This window comes from Pinus tabuliformis, chromosome 7 (genome assembly GCF_031772625.1).
Source record: "Pinus tabuliformis cultivar Carrire ecotype Pingquan chromosome 7, CPIR1, whole genome shotgun sequence".
Lineage (NCBI taxonomy): Eukaryota > Viridiplantae > Streptophyta > Pinopsida > Pinales > Pinaceae > Pinus > Pinus tabuliformis.
Genome location: NC_142293.1, coordinates 292,499,785 through 292,520,258, shown reverse-complemented (window position 1 = coordinate 292,520,258; position 20,474 = coordinate 292,499,785). Strand labels below are relative to the sequence as shown.

Genomic DNA, 20,474 nt, shown 5'->3' with positions numbered 1-20,474 from the left:
AATTATTCTTCTATTAGATATCAATTGTACAACAGAGATACAAAGTACAATGAGAGATCAAGAGAATGAGTAAGTTCACCAAATATGAACAAGCTGTAGCATGAAGATCATTGGTAGCAGCAACTAATGCAAACACTGAATCAACCTTCAAGTTCTGTGAAGCGAACAAAGTTCCTTCTTAAAATTAATTACTCCAAAACACTTGGAATATCAAATTATCCATTAAGGATATAAATATTATATTAAATATGTGAATAAGAATAAGAATGATGATGAATTACAAATGAGAACGAGAGGCTGCTTATATACCAAGCAAGTGTCTCTTCATGAAGAGTCATGTCCTATTAAACATGCCTCTTCAACCTAATTACTAGCTTAACTAACTATTATTTATGATTATTATCTTTTACATTATATTTATATTATTTATATATTTTATTCGTTACATTGCCTCCTTCCTCAAAAAGCTTTGTCCTCAAAGCTTGTCGATGAAAAAAAGCTTGATCTCTTTTTCGGCTTTGAAAGTCTTTCTCTCTTGGAACAGTCATCTTCGTCGATACAAGCTGATATGATCTTCTTAGTGACAAACAAAATTGTCGCATTGAGAAGGGATCAGACCATCCTAGATTAATCTTCTGTATAGCATTCTGATCACTAAAACTTTGTAACGACTTGTCCTCGTAGCACTGGGTTGAGGTTACATTACTCTTTTTTGGAACATTAGTTTGTTGTTTCGGTTCTGACTGGTTCAAATATGTAGTATGGTTGATTCGTCTGTTCTCATGATTTGGATGCCGATATGGAACTTTTTTTGTTTGATTTTTCCTTACTGGGCATGTGCCAATTTTTATATTTTCTTCTGGCGAAGATGTTGTTGAGTTGGTTATGAAACATTCACTGGGGATGTTCATTGTTTGAACTGCAACATCCAAGCGTGTGTTTTCTTCAACTTGCTCGTCTTCTTCCTGAGTTGTGACATTCACTGAATCGATATTTGTTGTTTTGTCATCAACTTGAATTCCTACATTTGATGCTTCCTTCTTGATAAGTTGTTGGACTTGGCTTCCTAATGACTTCTTATCCTTCTTAAGTTTCTTAATTTGTGTCAACAATTTTTCGCTATGGTTTTTAAATCGAGAAACTTCTTCATTTTTGTCAACATTGATTTTGTCAATTTCTTTTTGCATATTTTGTAATAGCTTTTTACCTTCTTGAGACATTACTTTTGAAATCTCTGAGATATCTTCTGGTGTTACTGAATTTGGTTTTAGTGTAAAATCTTGACGCGTTATTTTCTTCTTCTTGTAAGAAAATGTTAAAAACTTCTTCTTTGTATTTAGAATAAAGAAACCTAGAGTTTCCATCCAGGGTAACCCCAAAACAGTGTCACTATCAATGTCACTATCGAAAAAACGTAAGGTTTTCACGGTGAATTTTGAGGTAAAAGTATAATCTTCAATATTTATGTGTAAATTGCTTATGTCATATTGTTTGTCATATTCGCCAAAAGTATTCTTTTCAACTATATTTGATTCAGGAATCACCAATTGGTTAGCACATTTAGGACTAACATAATTACTTTTTTCAGCAGGACTGATAGTGATTATGATATCTCTTCCTGCGAGTGATCCTTTGATTTTAAATAATGTATTAACACTTTTACTAAAGGTTTTAGGAAACCTTTCATTACTAGTCTCCATTTTACTCTTTAAATATTAAATACCTTTTTAAATCACTCTTTTTTTATAATAGTTTTTTTTATATAAAACTTTTTTTTTTTCCTTCAAATTTTATATATTCTCTTAATTTGTAAAATATATTTCCACTTCTCTCTTATAAAAATCTAATATATATATATATATTTCAAATATTCTCTTCTTCTTCTTCTTCTTTTTTTCACTCTTTTAATAATTTTTTTATATAATAATAATTTTTTTATTATATATAATTATAAATTATATATATTATATAATTTTAATTTATATATATTATAAAATTATAATTATATAAAATTTATATATACTTTTTTGAGACCCACTTTTCCTTTTATATGTAACTATATAAGGCTTATATAGTATCATTTTTTTATAATTATAATAATATTTTTTTTTCGAAAATTTGGATGAGTCGTGACTAATTTGGATGAGACGTGACTCTTGGTACAGTCACAATCTTTAGATTTGAACTATTAAAATTATTTAGATCACACCTTTTTTCTCCAATGTTATCAAAATATCTTTTACTTTTAAAATACCATGGGCTATTACCATGGCTTGTTTTTAAAACCTCTTGTAAAAAGTAATATTTACCTTTCACATAGGAGCTTTTGTAACCTTTTTTTTTCTTTAACTTTTAAAATACCATGGGCTATTACCGTGGGTTGTTTTTAAAACCTCCGTTAAAATGTTCTCCACGTAAAAAGTAAAACGTATCCCTTTTGTTTTTTGTTTTTCTTTATTTTTCTTTTAACTTTCTAAAATACCATGGGCAATTACCATGGGTTGTTTTTAAAACTACGGGCTTCTCCACGTAAAAAGTTTTAAATATACTTGAAAAGATTCCTGCTTATCTTTATTATGCACTTTTATCAATAATTTAAAACCTTTATATATATATATATCTTTGTTATGCACTTTTATCAATAATTTAAAACCCTTATATATATATATTTTTTTCACTTTTTTTTTTCTTCGGAATATATTATTTCCTTTCCTTTTTTTTATATACCCTTCTTCTTTATTTTTTATTAATTTTTTTTAAATAATGGCCAAAGACCTAAAATATGGAGAATCTTCCAATATGTAGCTAAACACTTCAATTATGACAGGAACGAAGTTGATGATAGGTTGATAGCCAAAGGCCCGGTGATCAGCCAACGTGGTTCTGATACCACATGAAGCGAACAAAGTTCCTTCTTAAAATTAATTACTCCAAAACACTTGGAATATCAAATTATCCATTAAGGATATAAATATTATATTAAATATGTGAATAAGAATAAGAATGATGATGAATTACAAATGAGAACGAGAGGCTGCTTATATACCAAGCAAGTGTCTCTTCATGAAGAGTCATGTCCTATTAAACATGCCTCTTCAACCTAATTACTAGCTTAACTAACTATTATTTATGATTATTATCTTTTACATTATATTTATATTATTTATATATTTTATTCGTTACATTCTACTCTGACTCTCCAAGTCTCTCTCTCTCACAATCTTCTTCAAATCTCTCCAACTCTCTCTCTCTCTCTCACAATCTTCTTCAAATCTCTCCAACTCTCTCTCTCAAGTTCAAATCCTTCTTTCACAATGCACAAGTAGTGAGGAGATGAGATTATATGAGATACATATATAGGAGGAGCAACAAATTCTGGTCATAAAGAAGGAGTAATACGCATGCCTTGAGGAAGAGTAACATATGCCATTTAGGGAGTGTAACTCATGCCATTATGGAGAGGCAACACATGCCTTGTAACTTATGTCATTAAGAGGAAGGCAACACATGCCTAGATGGAGGAATCTCGCATGCCTTAGTAACTTATGCCATAAAGGAGAGAGGTATGCATGCCTTAGTAACTTATGCCATAAAGGAGAGAGGTATGCATGCCTTAGTAACTTATGCCATAAAGGAGAGAGTGTAACATATGCATTAAAGAGTGCGTAAGAGGAATCTTTTATGACATGTCTTTAATGAGTGTAAGAGAGTGTAAGAGGAATGCAATGAATCCATTAAGGGAGAGAGAGAGTAACGTAGTACCTTGTGATTCATCAAGGAGAAAGGAGAATAAAATGATTGAGAGGGTAAGGTGCCTTGAAATTCCTTTTAATAATAATATCATAGTATCATAAGGATAATAATAAAGGTAATGCTAATATTGATGATTAAGTCAAAATTGAACTATTAAGATTAATTAATGATAAGTTAAGTGATTTTCCAACATCTATACTTGATTACCAATTGATGCAAAGTGATTTATATTTTTGGAAATTCATGTTTGAGATGCTAGACATGACTTTCTATTTTTAGAAAGTTACTCCGAAATTGTCAGAAATTTTATTTTATATAAGAAAATTCATCCTTGAGCTGCCAATTTCAACACCCAAACCCTACGTCGAGATGGAGATGTATAAGAGGAGAGGATCTAGGGACAAGGAGAACCCAAAGTAGGATTGTCATGGAGTAGGGCCATCTTTCCTAACATCTGAGGCTAAGTGAAGGAAGCTCAATATAGTAAGATGTCCAAAGGGAGATTTGGTGGGATGCCTAGACCGTTCAGTACACTATTATCTAGAAGAGGTGGTTCACTGATAAGGCCAGAGGGATCTTATCCGTCTCCTAGGAAGGGATTTGATCTGGTCATGTTGCTGAAATCTTGTGGGATGGGAGAAGGTCCGACGTGTCCGTACTAATCTGGAGTCTGAAGTTGTGCTGATATAGGGCTGTCTCATAGTGCCCCTTTCGTAGGGTAGCATTATGAAGAAGGACGTGATCCATTGGGTAAAGTCTAGTTGAGGAGGATGAAGAATATGGAATCATGATTTAGATCCTGAGGGCTCTTTCATGTATATGGCTAAGCATCACTGGTTAGAGAATATGAAGAAGCTAGTGAGTGTCCAAGTCCCCTTGAATATGTAGTGGAACCTCCCCTTGATTTCATAGTGGTTTGTAGAAATTCCTTGTAGATTCAAATTGCTTATGTAATTTTCTAAAACAAAAGACTTGAATCTACTCTACTCATCAGTGGAAACAATTAATTGATCGAGAAATCACGAAGCATACAAGAGAAAGAATTCAATCAACACATTACACAATGATTTCCTGGGGAAAGCCACAACTAAAAACCCCTACTATCTGTATATTGCATTAGTTAGAAAATATGAGAAGATTACAATGCTTTGGTCAAGCCTGAGTAACCTCTGCACTATCTCTATCTGTCTCACAGTTTCCTGGACAAACCTAGGCCAATACTTAAGCAATTTTTTGCTTTCCCAAGTCCCTATTTCCTTGCGTTGTTTCCCTGGGAATTAGCCCCTATTAATTAGGGAAATTCCTCAATTGGAATTACGCAATCCTTGTAGGCCTTCCTCTGACTGCATGCACCACCTGTACAATTTGGATGATTATACAACTGATAGTACATCACCCTTGAACTCCAATCTCAACGGGGTAACTCTCAGATATGACATGCATGAGTTATTTATGAGTGAATCATCAGTTAGCTGGTTGAACACATGAAACAACACCCCATTGTCTGACCTCCTACTAGTTCCTCCATCAGTTGGAACTAGTTTAACTGACTTTAATTCAGTTAAAATGAATTAAGTAATTACAACTCAAAATAAACTCAACCAAGGATCCTATAAAGTAGGAGACACTCTACATGACTCAAGTTAGACCCTCAACTCGAATTAACTGAACCAAATAAGTCAAATTAACTTAGTTAACTCGTACAAGTTGTCTTGTGATGTGGAATTACAATTTTCCTCCTAATTTAATTAAAGGGAAAATTAAATCAGGATTTTTCTTATTGCATTTTCAACATAGTTCGGCTAGTGAAAGATGAAGTGATCCTTAGTCTCAACCTCTTATAGATGCCACAATCAGCGAATTCTATCTGATCGATTGAACCCACTTTGAGTTGGTTGCCGGGAATGTGGAATGTGTAGCCAATGGTAGAGTGTATGTTGTGGTGAAACTATGAGCTTGTCTCTAAGCTCCAAAAAGTGCTCAACATAGAAGGCCATCTTTGAGAGTAATCCACCTTGAGGGTTAACTAAAGTGATTTGGATAAACTATTTGTAAATGTCATCCATGATCTATTTCAACCCTTGTTTGGCGGGGAGGAGGTGGCCAAGTGTGTCAAAGGAATATCTAAATGGAGGGAGACAGTGCATCTGAATGCCCACTAACTTTAAAATATTTGAAACCTTCATGAACCAAGCTCGAGCCTAGTCCAAAGGGATAGAGAGGGCAATGTTCTCTACAGAGCAATAGGCCAAGTATGGATACTGGTCTTGTTTCTTTGCTAAGTCATCGAAGTCTAAATTTGATGTAAAATAGAGACTAGTTCGAACATTGCCTCAAGTTGAAAGTGTTAAAATTGTGATGCAACTTTGAGAAGAATTTCCCTTGATTACCAAAGAAGAAATTGAAATATAATTGACATATTTTCTTTTTAAATTATGAATTAAAATTCTAAATATTCCAAGTCGAGTTAAGGTTATTTGGAGGAAAACCTATTTTTGAAATTCAAAAATTTTAAATCCCATTTTAAGGTCAACTTCCATCTCATGTCGGCTCTGCCCAAAAATTGTGTCCCCTTGTCACCATTAACAATAATAAATACCCATTAGGATGGTCCCTAAAGAGATATGCGAATTTTAGTTGGGGTTCTACCGATTGGTTAAAGCACCTCAACATGGTTTAGATGGCTTTTGGGACTTTGAGGTTTCTTCCACAAGTCTCGCATTTCATGGCACAAATTATTTTTGGTGGCTACAAGTCTTCTCTTCTTCGGCTACAGGATTACTTGCATTTGTTACAAATCTACTCATATGATAATGCATTAATAGAATTGCCCTTGCATCCCTACTATGATCAGTCTTGGATCACTAGATATGGTCACATCATGATACGGCTGGCAGTGAAACACTGCTATATGGTTTATAGTGATGAATCTGCTCTTGCATCCGCTCTCTATGGTCTCGCCCAGGTATGGCTCTCATCGCACCATGGTATGGCACTAATTGTATCACAGTGGGGCATCATATATCGTATAACATCTCTGCTTTGAAGATTGTATGGCATCTCTGCTCTGAAGATCATATGGTATCTTTGTTCTCAAGTTCGTTTGTATATCATATGACATCTCTGTTCACAAAATCACACTATATTGTTTCATTAATTTCTTGCTTGGGATCATCGTTCTACTTCGATATGGCATCTTCTCTAGAGTCATGGCAAGATTGTTATATATATATATATATATATATATAGATTAGTGTTATAATTTGAAAGACATCACAGTACTTCAATACATTGTATTCTTTGTGACAATGCATTTGGCATCTCTATATAGTAGTTATGTTTGGCATGGCGGTTCGATGGTATGGCATCAAAAATACTTTGTTGAATTTACTCAGTAAGTTTGCTAGATCAACACTATAATTGGCACTGCATATAGTTTCACTATATTTGGGAATATAGTTGTATCTGCTGTATGACATCACAACATACCATTACAATACAAATCCAGTGGTGATAGTTATGGAGTAGCTCTTATGCCAATGACAGTGTTATGTAGTAGTCTTGCTCACAAACAAAGTTGTGAACAAGATTGATTTGGATCTTGGATAACATGATACATTATGGTTCATGATATTGTGTACCTGGTATCTCTCTGATGAACTTTCAATGATAATCTAATTGAAGAAGAGGGATTTGGATGGGCTTTCCCCTTTGTGGGATTTGGCCCTGGTCTCCGACCAATCTTGGTGTCTCTATTTATGCATGTTCTTCTTCGTTTTGTTCCTTTATATATCCGTTGCATAGTTGTTCTTTCTATATAATTGTAAGTGTTGCTAAAGATGTTATAAGGTGAATGCATATGAATGATCAATAAGAGTGAAAATGCAATTATAAAAGTAAAGAACAATCAAACTCTAAGAAAAAATTAACATGGAATTACAGCCAGGTTGAAGAAAAGTTAGTAAGGAAGACACTAGTGAAAGAGTTCTTGAGTTGATGAAGTTGCAAGAGACCTAAATGAATGCTAGGGTTTGAAGGAAATCCTAGGAACCCTTGGTAATTAAGTGTTGATTTGGGGTAGCATCGAATGTGCTCTAGCCACGAAATTTGGTGGAGAGGCTGGGGCACATGAGATCTCCAATACGTAGAAGGGTTTGGGCGGATTTTAAACAGATCAAGAGATATTAAAATAATTAATATTTTTAATGAAAATAAACTATTAATGTGTATTAATATGAATCTGTGTTAGAATGGTCTAAAAGACATGGATCAAGCCAGATCTAATCTTAGCCGTTGATTAGGGACTTAATCTCGGCCGTTGAGATGCCAACAGGAAAAGTATAAGAGGAGGCTTGAGGGTCACTTGGAGAATACACCAGAGTGATCAGTCATTCTATTCTCTAGAGCGAGGTTTTCTAAGAGAGATAGAATCAGTGATCAGAGAGCAGCTGAGGGGCATTGAGTACAGAGAGATAGAGAGGTAGAGATAGTGACGGGAGAGCAGTAGAGCAGCCAGAGAAAGTGACACATGAGCATTGAGTGTCACGCAGGGCCATGCAAAGGCAACTAAGTGCTGCAAAGAGCACCAGAGAGACCAACGTAGCTGACGCAGAGGCTCAAAGAGCTGATGCAGGGCCTCCTGGGTCTGACGTAGGCCAAGACAGGCTGACGCAGGGCCAACGCTGGGCTAGGAGAAGCTAACACAGTCCAGATTGGGCAGACATTGGGGTTTCTGGGGCAGGTTGGTGCTAAGTAGCTGCCTGAAGGATTATCTAGGGTTTCAGATAGTAGATTTGTCCGAAACGGAGAGGTATTACTACTAAGGAAATTCTTTGTTGGGTAGGCCAGTTTCGACACCCAAATTGTACTCTGATTTTGCTTATAAGAAAACCCTCAGATAGCTGCACCGATTTTCCCACATTGGGTTTTTTCGGGGACATTAGTCCAAAAATAATGGTGTCATATGGTGTGTTTGTTTCTGTTTTTTTTAGTTGCTGATTTGTAATATGTTGAGCATGCACTAGTGTTTATTTTCAGTGTTTACATTGTAAATAACTTGCTAAGGGAAATAACAAGTAGGTAGGAATAAATCAGATAAAGTGCATGGAGGGTTTCTAACTAAGTAAACTTAGAAACTTCAACATTAAGCTTATGAATTAACCTTGATTAAAATCAACATTGGAAACTGTTGATGGTGCTAGAAATCCGTCAACCAAGGGGGTCTCCCTGATGTGAAGTCCCAATTACACCTCACATCGTTTCGAGTAGTAGCCCCATCCGGGATATCAACCCTATTGCCATATATTCTTATAGGTTTACCTTGGCTACAAAGTTCAACACAAGAGAGTTATGCACAGGTAATCTCAGATTAGCAAGTGAGTATGCCTGGTGAGTGTTCGGTTGTATATGTGTCAAGATTCTTCTACTGTGGAGGGAAAGGAAAGTGAGCCTCTAGGAGAGAGGTAATAGTACCACCCTAGTAGAGACACACACACACAAAAGATATTTGTCTAACATCCAACAGAATAGTCCACAAAGATGCGACAATCATTACAACCATTATAAACAAGAAAGATCTATCTAACATCCAATAGAATAGTCCACAAGGATGTGATAGTTATAGCAACCATTACAACACATTCTCAATTAGATAATCACTAAAATAACTGAAATAGTTCAACTACTTTAGTATAGTTGAAAGCAAACATGAATCACAAATATTCACAGAACAGTCTTACAAATATTCATAATCCAAACATGAAAACTTGCTGACCATTAGGCTTCAAGTATTAAGTAAAAGTCACAAGACACATGTATACAACAAACACCACTAGCCCCAATAGTGGAGTGTTGGAGCCACTCTTTGCTCCCCAAAAGAACTAGCTTTTCCCTCTAATGCCTTGTCGGAGGAGCCAAGGTGAAAAGTCCTTTGCTCATACAATGAGGGTGTATATATAACCAAGAGGTGATGCTTCACATTCCTTGTGACTCTTTGACTACACCCACGACTCTTTGACTTCCTATGACTCTTCGACTTTAAATGACTCTTCATATTCTGAATGTACCCTTTGGACTTCCACTTTACAATATATTTTGAATAGATAATTACATAAGCCACAATAATGATGTGGTATATGATGACTCATGAAAGGACATGACATGACACTGATGACTTGGACTGCATGATAGTGTCACGCTGTCCTTCCTGTTGCTTCTTTCTTTTTGTCTTTAATAAGAGATGTGCCCAATGCTTCATCTTCATGGGAGATATGCTTTGTTCTTCATATCTACCCTCCAAAGGGTTGTGAATCAGATGGAGTTTTCATGTGGTTCTGATCTTTGATCTTCTATTGTAATCTAGTGTTCCTTCATCTTCTTGTTTGATGATCATCTTATCTCCTCAGCTCCTTAGGTGTCTTCTAGCATTTCCTCCTTCTCCATCTCCTTCTTCATCATCTTGCCATAGCATGATAGAGTTCCTGCATCTGCAATTCACTCATGACAAGACAACATTAGTCTGATAAACCCCTAGTTTAAGATGTTGCATGATGATCCACTAACTGAGCCGGAACTAGGTGGTAGGCCGAGGGAGAGGCTCAGTGACTGCGTAGTTGCGCAACTCAGGTAGTCAAGGGTCAGGCTTGAGCCTTGAGACTGCGCAATGCGCAGTTTAGGCTTGGACTGAGCAAAAAGATTGTGCAGTTGGGGAGCTCAAGGAGCTAGGCTGAGGGCTTGAACACTGATTTTTCCCATTGCATAGTTCTGGAAGATAGAGGAGCCCAAGTGATTGCGCAATTGCGTAGTTCAAGAGCTCAGGGATGAGGCTTGAGCCTTGAGACTGCACAATGCGCAGTTCAGGCTGGACTGTGCAGGTAGATTGCGCAATTTTGAGGCCCAGTTAGTCAGGTTGCAGAGTTTTGCACTGTTTTTGTCAATTATGCAGTTTTGGGAGATAGAGAGACCCGATGATTATGCAATTGCGTAGTTCAAGAGCTCAGGGTTGATGCTTGAGCTCAAAGATTGCGCAGTGCACAGTTGAGGTCAGATTGGAGGGTTGAATTGCGTAATTTTGGAGGCCAAGGCTCGGGCTTGAGCACTGAAACTGCGCAGTGCGCAGTCCTGGAAGGCAAGAACTGTGCATTGCAGTGTTAAGAGGCAGGGTTGCAGCTTGAGGACCGAGACTGCGCAATGCACAGTTCGGGAAGGCCGAATGAGACAAAGTTGTTGGGAATTTTTTGAAATTTGGCTAAGTGTGGGATCGGTGAAATTGATGTGAATAATGATAGGAGTTGACTATGATCACACATTTAGAGTGCTTGACGACATAACATAGATCATCCAGAACACATTAACAACATACTTCCCTTAGTGCCACAACCTTTGCGACAACTTACGACAAGTGCGACGCTAAAGATACACTTTGCGACAATAATGACGATACTTGTGTGACAATGTGTGAAACTTTGGGAATGAGTGTGAAACATGCCTACATGATAAGAACAACTCATTATCACAAAGATTGCCCCTTGAAACAAACCTAAACTCCACTTTACATGATGAGCGACAATTCCCACACCAAAAGACAACACTTGCTATATGAAAACAAAAGCGCGAACGACAATTGCGATATGTGAATGTCGGTGAAAATCACACATGCCAGGGCAAATATAACATGAAAGCAACACTAATTAAAGGGAAAGCAAGCAAAAGCGACAGTCGTAAACATAAAAACAACACTTACGATGGTAAAAGTGCACAAAAGCGACAATTGGAGAAACTCGCCAAAATAGAGGTATAATCGCAAAAAAATTGAAGGATTGTCGATGTCAGCGTGCCTTGACCGCCGACATGGGTTGAACATTGCACATACATAGTCTTGATGGATCGTGCTATGCTTGTCCAAGCTTGTGTAAAAGAATACGCTCCTGAACTTGTTGTGGACTAAGCATGTGTGAACAAGTGGCTTTGACACTTTTGATCCAAGAAGGGAGCTCAAAAAGCATTAACTGTCCAAGAAGTGACTACGGAATGACCTATCGCAAGATCCACGTAGGCTCCAAAATTTGAGTGTATGCAAAATTTTGGAGGGTGTTTGTCGCAATGACAATAGAAACCTTGACGGATATGATCAATGATTATGAGCAACCCAACTAGACCATTATTTCTCTTGAAACAACTCCATCATATGGTTAATGAACTTCAGTGCCTCATGTTTGAGAAATGCCTAGATTAGGAGGAAGCTGGTATCCTACTTTTAGATAAGTATCTTTATGACTCTTTCATTACAATTGGTTGTTTACTCCTGCATATGAATTTGGCTAACATTGTATATTGAAGAAAGCTCATTCTAAGGATCGAAGTCGTTGCATCGAGAAAGAATTGATATTCTTGTGATTAAAAGATAAATTTGAAAAGGATGTCCTTGAAAAGAGTACTGGAACTATGTAGGTATAGTTCAGATCTTTGTTTAAAGTATTGCTTGATCTCTTATGATACCCATATTTGGACCCCTGTTAAGAACTAGTATGGCACCTATTCGAGCTGAAATGTGACACATATCCAAATGATATCTCTGTAGGATCTAAGGAGACATGTTATGGCACCATTTAAAGGAGAGGTAAGTTATACTATGTCTGGCTAAGATAGGTCTACATTAGTTGACATATGATGAGGTTCGAATAGTCCAAAGATTACACCCCATTTGGTTGATGATCTTAGTTTAAGGACTACTCTATATATTACTTAATTTATAGGTGATTGAATTACTGTAGTATGTGCCATCTTAAGTTGAAATTACAGTATGCTATCCAAGGTTATTTTCGTGCGAACATGAATAAAGGGTATATTGTTAGAGTCCTATACTATAGGAGATCAAAATTTATGCTGCTGAGACTGTTCATGATATGACTGAATCAAATCTACAATTGTTTGGGCCGTGGGTATATGGGGGATACAATATGCAGGAGTTATATGTATGACTAGTGATTACAAGTTAAGATATGATCATGTGATAGCTGGACAAAGAATGATGACTAGGATAAGGGTATGTATATAACACACAAACGAAGTTGTGAACAAGATGGATTTAGATCATGGATAGCTTGATACATTATGGCTCATGATATTGTTTACCATGTATCTCTCTGATGATCTTTCGATGACAATCTGATTGAAGAAGAAGAATGTGGAAGGGTTTTCCTCTTTGTGGGGTTTTACCCTGGTCGGTTGGGCCCCAAACTCTGCTAGGACGATGGGTTGAGGGATGATTTGCTTGCATCTAATGATGCGCAAAATGAGAAGGGTTTGGATTGTCTTAGCTAAGGTCCAATTAGACTCAAGTAGAGAAGGCCATGAAATCTTTGAGTCATAGTGAATAGTAGGACGGATAAGGGAGTCCATGAGGGACATCTTGGATGAGATGTCTTGAAAATGGCATCAAAAGCATTGTTTAAGGCCTTTGTTGATCTAAGGCAAGAGGACTAGTCTCAAATGGAAGTGGGGTCCTGAGAATTGCACCCCCAAGTATGTGTAAGGGTTAGTGATCTCTATCTCATCCTTAGTGAAGAGGTAATGAAGGTCTGAAGTCTTCTTCAACCCATTGAAGATCACAATCTTGGTTTTACCTAGGTTGACCATCAATTCCCAAAGGTTGCAGAAGAGGGCTAAGGCATCAAATTGTTTCTGTAGCCCTACAAGAGATGAAGATAGAAGGACCGTATTGTTAACGAAGAGCATGATGGATATCGGAATCTGGTGGAGGAGACACCCATCACTCTTTTGGATATGTTCATGAAGAAATGCCTCCAACTCATCAATATATATCCCAAACAGTGCGAGGGATAGGGTAAAACCCTATTTAACCCCAAGGGTACTCTTGATCAAATCAAGCATCTTGTGAATTGTGCAAAGACAACAAAGAACCTACTCATATAGGTGCTATTACCACACAATCTAGCAACGATTCTAGGAGGGGTGCCTAAAGGACAACTACTAGACCAAATGGCAACAATGGGACAATGGCCCACTATCACCTCAATCAATGTCCTCTTCACTTTACGAATTTTCAGTGATGGGAGGAATCTCGGTATAAAGGAAATCACTAGGAGGATAGGATTAATGACAAGGTACAATGTGATTTCCAAAGCCCATTCAAAGGAGAGGCTCAAATGAAGGCTTGCTTGCTTCGAAAGAAAGGTAAAGGGATCTCCAAGAAAGGCTAATGGGAGGATGCCTAGACCTAGGGAAGAGGGATACTCAATACAAAGGGCATACCTAGATCAAAGCTTCTTAGAAATGTGAAGGATATTTATTATGGTTTTCATGATATGGTGATTGTTGTCGCCCAAACTGTACACCTAAGGCGGAACGCACAGGATAGGGGTTGTCACTCTGATCCCTACTCACTCCATTCGAGCTCTCTCCTATAAAAGCTTAGGGGGGTAGTCCCTAAAGGTAGAAGGAAAGGGAAAACTTGTTGGAACAAGAATTTTTCGGAGATTTAGAGGCAAGAAAATTGTTTCTCTCAGTAACTTGAATCAAGATTAGATAACAAGTTAGATTATTGAGCAGTGCAAGATAGATTCAACTAGATCACTTAAGATGAAACAAAGAGAGACCAGTGCCTTGAATAACAATGTTTGAATAAATTTTAAAGTACTTGCGCAATAATGAACAATATCTCAAGTTGCAAGATAAACAATGTTGCAAGAAGAGAGTTAGCACCAAAGATAATAAAAAATATGAGCAATAAATCTTTAAAGAACAATTGCAAGGAAAAGGTACTTGCCCATTCTACATATGGTACTCAAGAGACAATAAGATACAAACAACAAGTACACTAATGTAAAACTTGCAATTATAAATTGTGCCGACAATTCCAATTATCAATAATCAATCATGATGATGCAAGATCTATCTAATGTGAAATGCAGGATCTTGGTCAATTTTAATTAAATGCCTAATCTAGGAGAGATCCTTCTCGTCAATTGTTTTGGAACAAGTCTTACACAAGGTTGTAGAAAGCATTGTTGGGGAAGGAGGCTAAGACCCCATTAACGATACCTACACAGGAGTTCTAACGACCCAAGTGCCTTTGTTCCTACAAGGGATTTCCCATAAGAGAATTGCAAGATCACCTGTTGGGCAAGGGTCAAGCTTCTCAAATTGGTATGAAGAAGGTGGTCCTATCTCTCTATCTACCAAGCTTATGTTTGGAGGTAAGTTTTAACAATGCAAAGCTAATCTAGAATGATGATGCAAATGACATTGATAATGAGATGAAATTGTTTCGATGAGATATGATTACGACAAGAGGCTTCGATGAGAGAAAGAGCCAATTCACTTCTAATTTGAGATTCACTTACGAGCACATGGTGATTAGCTTTGCAATAATGAGCAATGAAGCAAATTAAATGTTATTCAATGAAACAAAATTAGATGCAATTATGTTAGAGAAATAAAATCTAAATAATATATTGAAGTGCTCCAATAGAGATTAATGTGCTCAAACACGAAGTGACTTTATTGATGTTTTAAAGGAAGATGCCACTTTACTTATAATGTATTTTAAAAGTATTTTAGAGCAATATAGATCGAACATTAATTATATAATGAAGCACACTTAATTAGACTTAATTGCAAAATGACTTCAAACTAAAATGCAAATGAGATTAGTAAGTTGAGTAATTAAACAAACTAGGAAAATGAACCTAAAGTTAATGCAATTTAACTTAATGAAATTAATTAATGCAAGTTGAATCTAATGTTAATGACTAAGGTTATATTTAAAATAAAATTAATTAATCTAAGGTTAATAAATTAATTAATCTACAAGATTTGTACCTAAAAATGAATGCAAAGTTAGTGAATGCTATTTTTATTAATGGAGTAAAAAAGAAAAAAGAAAAGTTAATAAAATCAAACCTAGATCTATGTTAGCCTATGGAGTTAGTGGCTTGAAAATATCACAAAGCCCCACTTAAAAAAATAATTGACCCCTTCATCAAAATGATTTCCTCCAAAGTTAAAATCCACTCCTAAAAAATGACGTCCAATCTCAAGGAGAGAATATGCTAGAGTTCGAGGATAGGAAAATTTTAAATCTCAAACTTTAAATTGATTTTCTGGCCACCCAAAGTATTATTTCACTTTATCCTATTGAGAAATCTAGGGTAGAGCAGTACGATTATTAATTGATTTCTCTTATTTCTTTGACAATTTATTGTGAGTTAAGTTAATTCTTTATCATCATAGATTAATTCTGTTTATCATCAAGACAATTCCAAATAGAAGATCACAATGCAAGCACAAGAAAGACACTAGAGGTAGGACCCAAGCCATGGCAAAACTCCTGCAAAGGGGAAGACCCATAGAACTCTTTCTTGTAGAATATTCAATGAAGACCTCCATGACAAAGACTCTAGACTATCCTCCAAGAGACCGTGCCAACCACCCAACTAAGAACTATTCCTTTCTTCACAAGTTTGGATCTGAAGTAGTTTGTCCTTCCACAGAGAATTTCAGTTGCCAGAGAGAGAGAGATAAGTCACTACCCAAATCAATTTCAGATTTCCTTCTCTTTGCACTTTTGTTCTACCTCGGAGCTTCATTAGAAAGTCGAATGCACAAGTGTGACTTTGGAGGACGAACTCCTCTTCAATATATACTATATAGTCATTTGAGTGGGTCCTTAAGCCTCTTCTAGGTCGACCTTTAGGGCTAGCTGACCTGATCTCTTGGGAAATGTCTAGATATTTTCATGACATAAAATATCTTTCTTTAACATTGATACAAGACCCCTTAAAGGGGCTTTACATTTTGACTTTTACCTTGACTCCCAAGAGCACTCAATGGGTGCACAACCTAGGACCATGGGCAAGAAACCAATAAATATATATTTTTTTCTTTTACAAAAATAAATATTTTTCTTTTCTTATTTTTGACAAGTACAATGATTACATCAAGTCATGACATCATGATTATTAAGATCGACACTAGTTACATTTCGACACTCCCTCTTAACTAGGGAGGTATTCATAATTGACTACAAGTACAAGGACAATACTTCCATTGAAAATTTCTCATAAGAAGAGTCAGATTGGTAACCCATTTCTTGTTGAAGAAAATGTAACTAGGTTCGATATTTATACATGCAATTTTGATCTTTGTACTTGTAAAGAAAAGAAATATTACTGTTGTAAATCATATGAATGAGTTTCTTGCTCATTCCATAGGTCTAGGAAAGTCAAAGAGTCAAAACCATGAGCTCTTCTTGAGCATATTTGTAATGTTTATGAAGCTACCTAGTGTCTAAGAACAACCCACCAAGACCAACATAATCCACCTGAAGACAAGCAAGCAAAACTAGTGTTGAAAATATCGGTATCAGCAAAATATCGGCGAGGGTCTAGAAAACATCTTATCGGCGAAAATATTGGCAAATATCAGCAAGCATAAAAAATGCATATAATATATATATATATATATATATATATATATATATATATATACATATATATATATGTATGTATGTATGTATTTTGTTTATTTATTTTAGATTTTTAAACATATAAAGCAATAACAACATGAAATAAACACATTGGCACATAAATATGAAGAAAGCACTGATATATATGATGTCAAATAGAAATGATACATCAAAGGCGATACCAAATCCTGCTGATCCCTGATAATTGTCCATTCAAGGACTCAAATGTGGAGAACCAATACAAAATAACATCACATATATAAAAGTATTTCATCATCATGAGTTATATGTAGCATAACAAATAAAACTAGCAGCTATCTATCTAAAATCACTACCCTCTCCCCCTTTTATGGGAAAACATGATGGGCTGTTTGCCAGGCCTGCCCCTAGTAGTAGAAGGCCCTGGCCCTGCCTCTGCACCTAATGTCAAATAATGAGTGCTAGGTATGGAGCTGTGCTCTCCTATATCTATAGTAGATGGTGTTGATGCTGATGCTCCCATAGTGTCCTCCTCCTCCTCCTCCTCCTCCTCCTCCTGCTCCTCCTTCGAGTGTTGCTCCTCCTCCGAGTCCTCCTCCTCTTGCTGCCCCTGTTCTAATGGATCATCTGGCTCTAACCATGAAGGTGACTCCTCCAAGATGGGCTCCTTAGACTCCACCCTCCACTGAGACAATACATCAATATTGTCTAAGGAAATGGCATCTGGATCCATTGGTGCTTCTATTTGCCTCACTCGAAGTCGGATGTTGTAATGCACATACACTAAATCATTGAGGTGTGCGAACTCCAACTTGTAAGAGTGTCAAAAAAACTAATGAGTCTTGACTCTTGACACTTGAAGGTCATAAATTAAAAATTAAAAATTACAATAAGTGTAATTGCTCAATTGAAGGCTGGAGCTCAAAGTTATACCTGTTGCGCTTTTTTGCATGTATTTTCTCAAATACACTCCAATTGCGCTCACACCCTAAAGAGCTACATGTTTGACTCAAGATTCTTATGGCCAATTTCTGCAAATTTGGTGCCCTTGCACCATAGCTTCGCCACCAAATATCTACAACAAAATAAAGAAATAAAAAATTCAAAAACTTAAAACATAATTAAACTTTCAAATAAAAGTTACATAATTGAATTTAAAAAAAATAGAATTATAAGTAAGGAAATTCTAAATTGAAAATTCTAATTTCTAATGAGTGATGACTTGTCACTTACGTGGCATGAAGAGGGTCCTTTCCCTAATAGCATCATCAAAGCCAAATAGGCCAACACAATCCCGATAAAACTGTATCTCACGATTGATTTTGCTACAAAGCCCAGGATCATGTACCATCTTATGAATACAGGAATGGAGCCTGTTGACCGCTACGTGTCAACGACCCATAACAGTACACTCGCTTTTTTTTTTGCAAAAGGGATAGCGCTTGATCAACATGTCCATGTCGTTCGACTATCATCATCAGCCTGATCATGTTATATTGTAAACCTAGTATGCATGTATAAATTGTAAATAATCTTAGCAGATCTGTGTCATGTATGTAATTTCCTAGGTAAACCTAATTTTCTGGTGATGATCTACATTCCGAAAGGTTTTTTGTCTTACCGATCCATGATCGACAGAATTTTCCTTCAACCTTACCCCAAAGCTGGAATGAATTTTGTCACTATAATGTTAGGGGAGTCCTAGTGTGCTAGATCGAATCTATGTAAAAGTGATTTGGGAATAATCCTAGCTATTTGGTTAGGTTATTTTATTACAAATCGCTTGATTTGCTAGATTATATTTATGTCGCAAAACTGGGTAGTCTATGAGAGTCTATATCAAAAGGGTTTTCCCCCTTGAGATTTAAAAATGTAAAAATCATGTTATAAAATATCTTGAGGGTTAGAAAAATAATTTATCGCCTCATAAGACCTAGGTCTTACGTACATTTAAATTTTCCAAAGGCAAAATTCGTGGGTCCTTTAAAATATTTAAATTTTAAAAGGTCCAGGGACTAAGGTTAATTGATTATTTTGCTAAATTTTATGCCCTTGGTCCCTAGGGTTAAGTCAAAGTCAAAATTTTGAGGAAATTAATTCAAAAATTTAATTTTTGAATTAATTAAAATACATTTAATTGATAATTTCTATTTTCCTCAATATTTTAAAATTTCGACAGATGAGATTAAAAGAAATTTTGATCTTCATCAATGGTCGAGATCACTTTGACAAGGATCACTCGAACTAGCTGTTGGAAGATTTGTCTTTAAGAAGGAGGTCAGTTGTCAATTGAGATCATTCGATCTTGGAGTCGTGTGCTAAGCGAAAGCTCTCTTGTAATCGTTTTTCATGTGCAACAAAGAAAGACTTTGGGGTTAAATTTCTATTGGTGTTACTCTTTGTGAAAATGCTATAAAATGTTTTATTTTCATGCATAGATTTCCTTTTCAGCCATTGATAGTAGCTTTCTAAAGAGTGGTTTAAGCACAGGTATCTTGCTTACTCACTAAGGTTTGAATGGTAGTTTAAATTCTGAATATAATGGTAGGTATCTCCATTGAATCTGAATTTTATTGTCGTTTTCTCTCTCTATGTTAAATGTTGAATTGAGCTGTGCAGGAAATTTTTGATTTTGAGATCATCGGGCATTCGGGGAAGTTTTCAGTTGGACTAGCCAATTCTCGATCAACGTTTTCTGAAGGGCCCAGCTTGATTGAATCCCAGACTTGTCATTAGAACTTCCATTGTTGATGCATGAAGGGTTTTCTCTGAAGCACCTCACCTTAAAATTAAACTTTTAAAAAATGTGTGGCATAATGGTAGATCTGGCTGCTTAGAGCTTTTAGCTTGTGATTACTCTAATTATTTAGCTGATTTTTTTTGGCTTTTTATGTTCATCATTGTATATATTATTTTTGGGCGTTTTGTTTTTGCCATCACAGGTTGCAGATTTGAAGGGAAATTCTTGCTTGAAGCCAGATCTGGGCCCTAGAGGGTAAGATCTAGCCTCAGCATCAACACTTGCAGGGGTATTTATTTCAGATCTAGAAAATTTTTGTGGGGTTTTCGTTAGGCAAATCTGAAGCAGGACGATTTAAAATTTTATTAAGATTTCTGGAAAATTTCGAACGTTTCTGGGCCATGATTTTTGTTTTAGGCAACCTGTGTAAAGCCCTCGCTGCTGCCCAAACGTGCGTCTTTGCCTCTCTTCCATTTCCACACTGCCTGTCAAATCCCTCCATCGGTTTCCTCTAAG

At 36.2% G+C, this 20,474-nt stretch overlaps 1 protein-coding gene across 1 annotated transcript in view; it reads left to right on the top strand.

The window, feature by feature from the left end:
* LOC149247035 (uncharacterized) overlaps nucleotides 1–20,217 on the top strand; it is a 238,722-nt gene extending 218,505 nt beyond the window's left edge. Inside the window, exon 12 of the mRNA XM_089443164.1 lies at nucleotides 20,161–20,217. Coding sequence (XP_089299290.1) covers nucleotides 20,161–20,217 — 57 coding nt within the window. The remainder of the gene's footprint in view (nucleotides 1–20,160) is intronic.
* The last annotated feature ends 257 nt before the right edge of the window (nucleotides 20,218–20,474 follow it).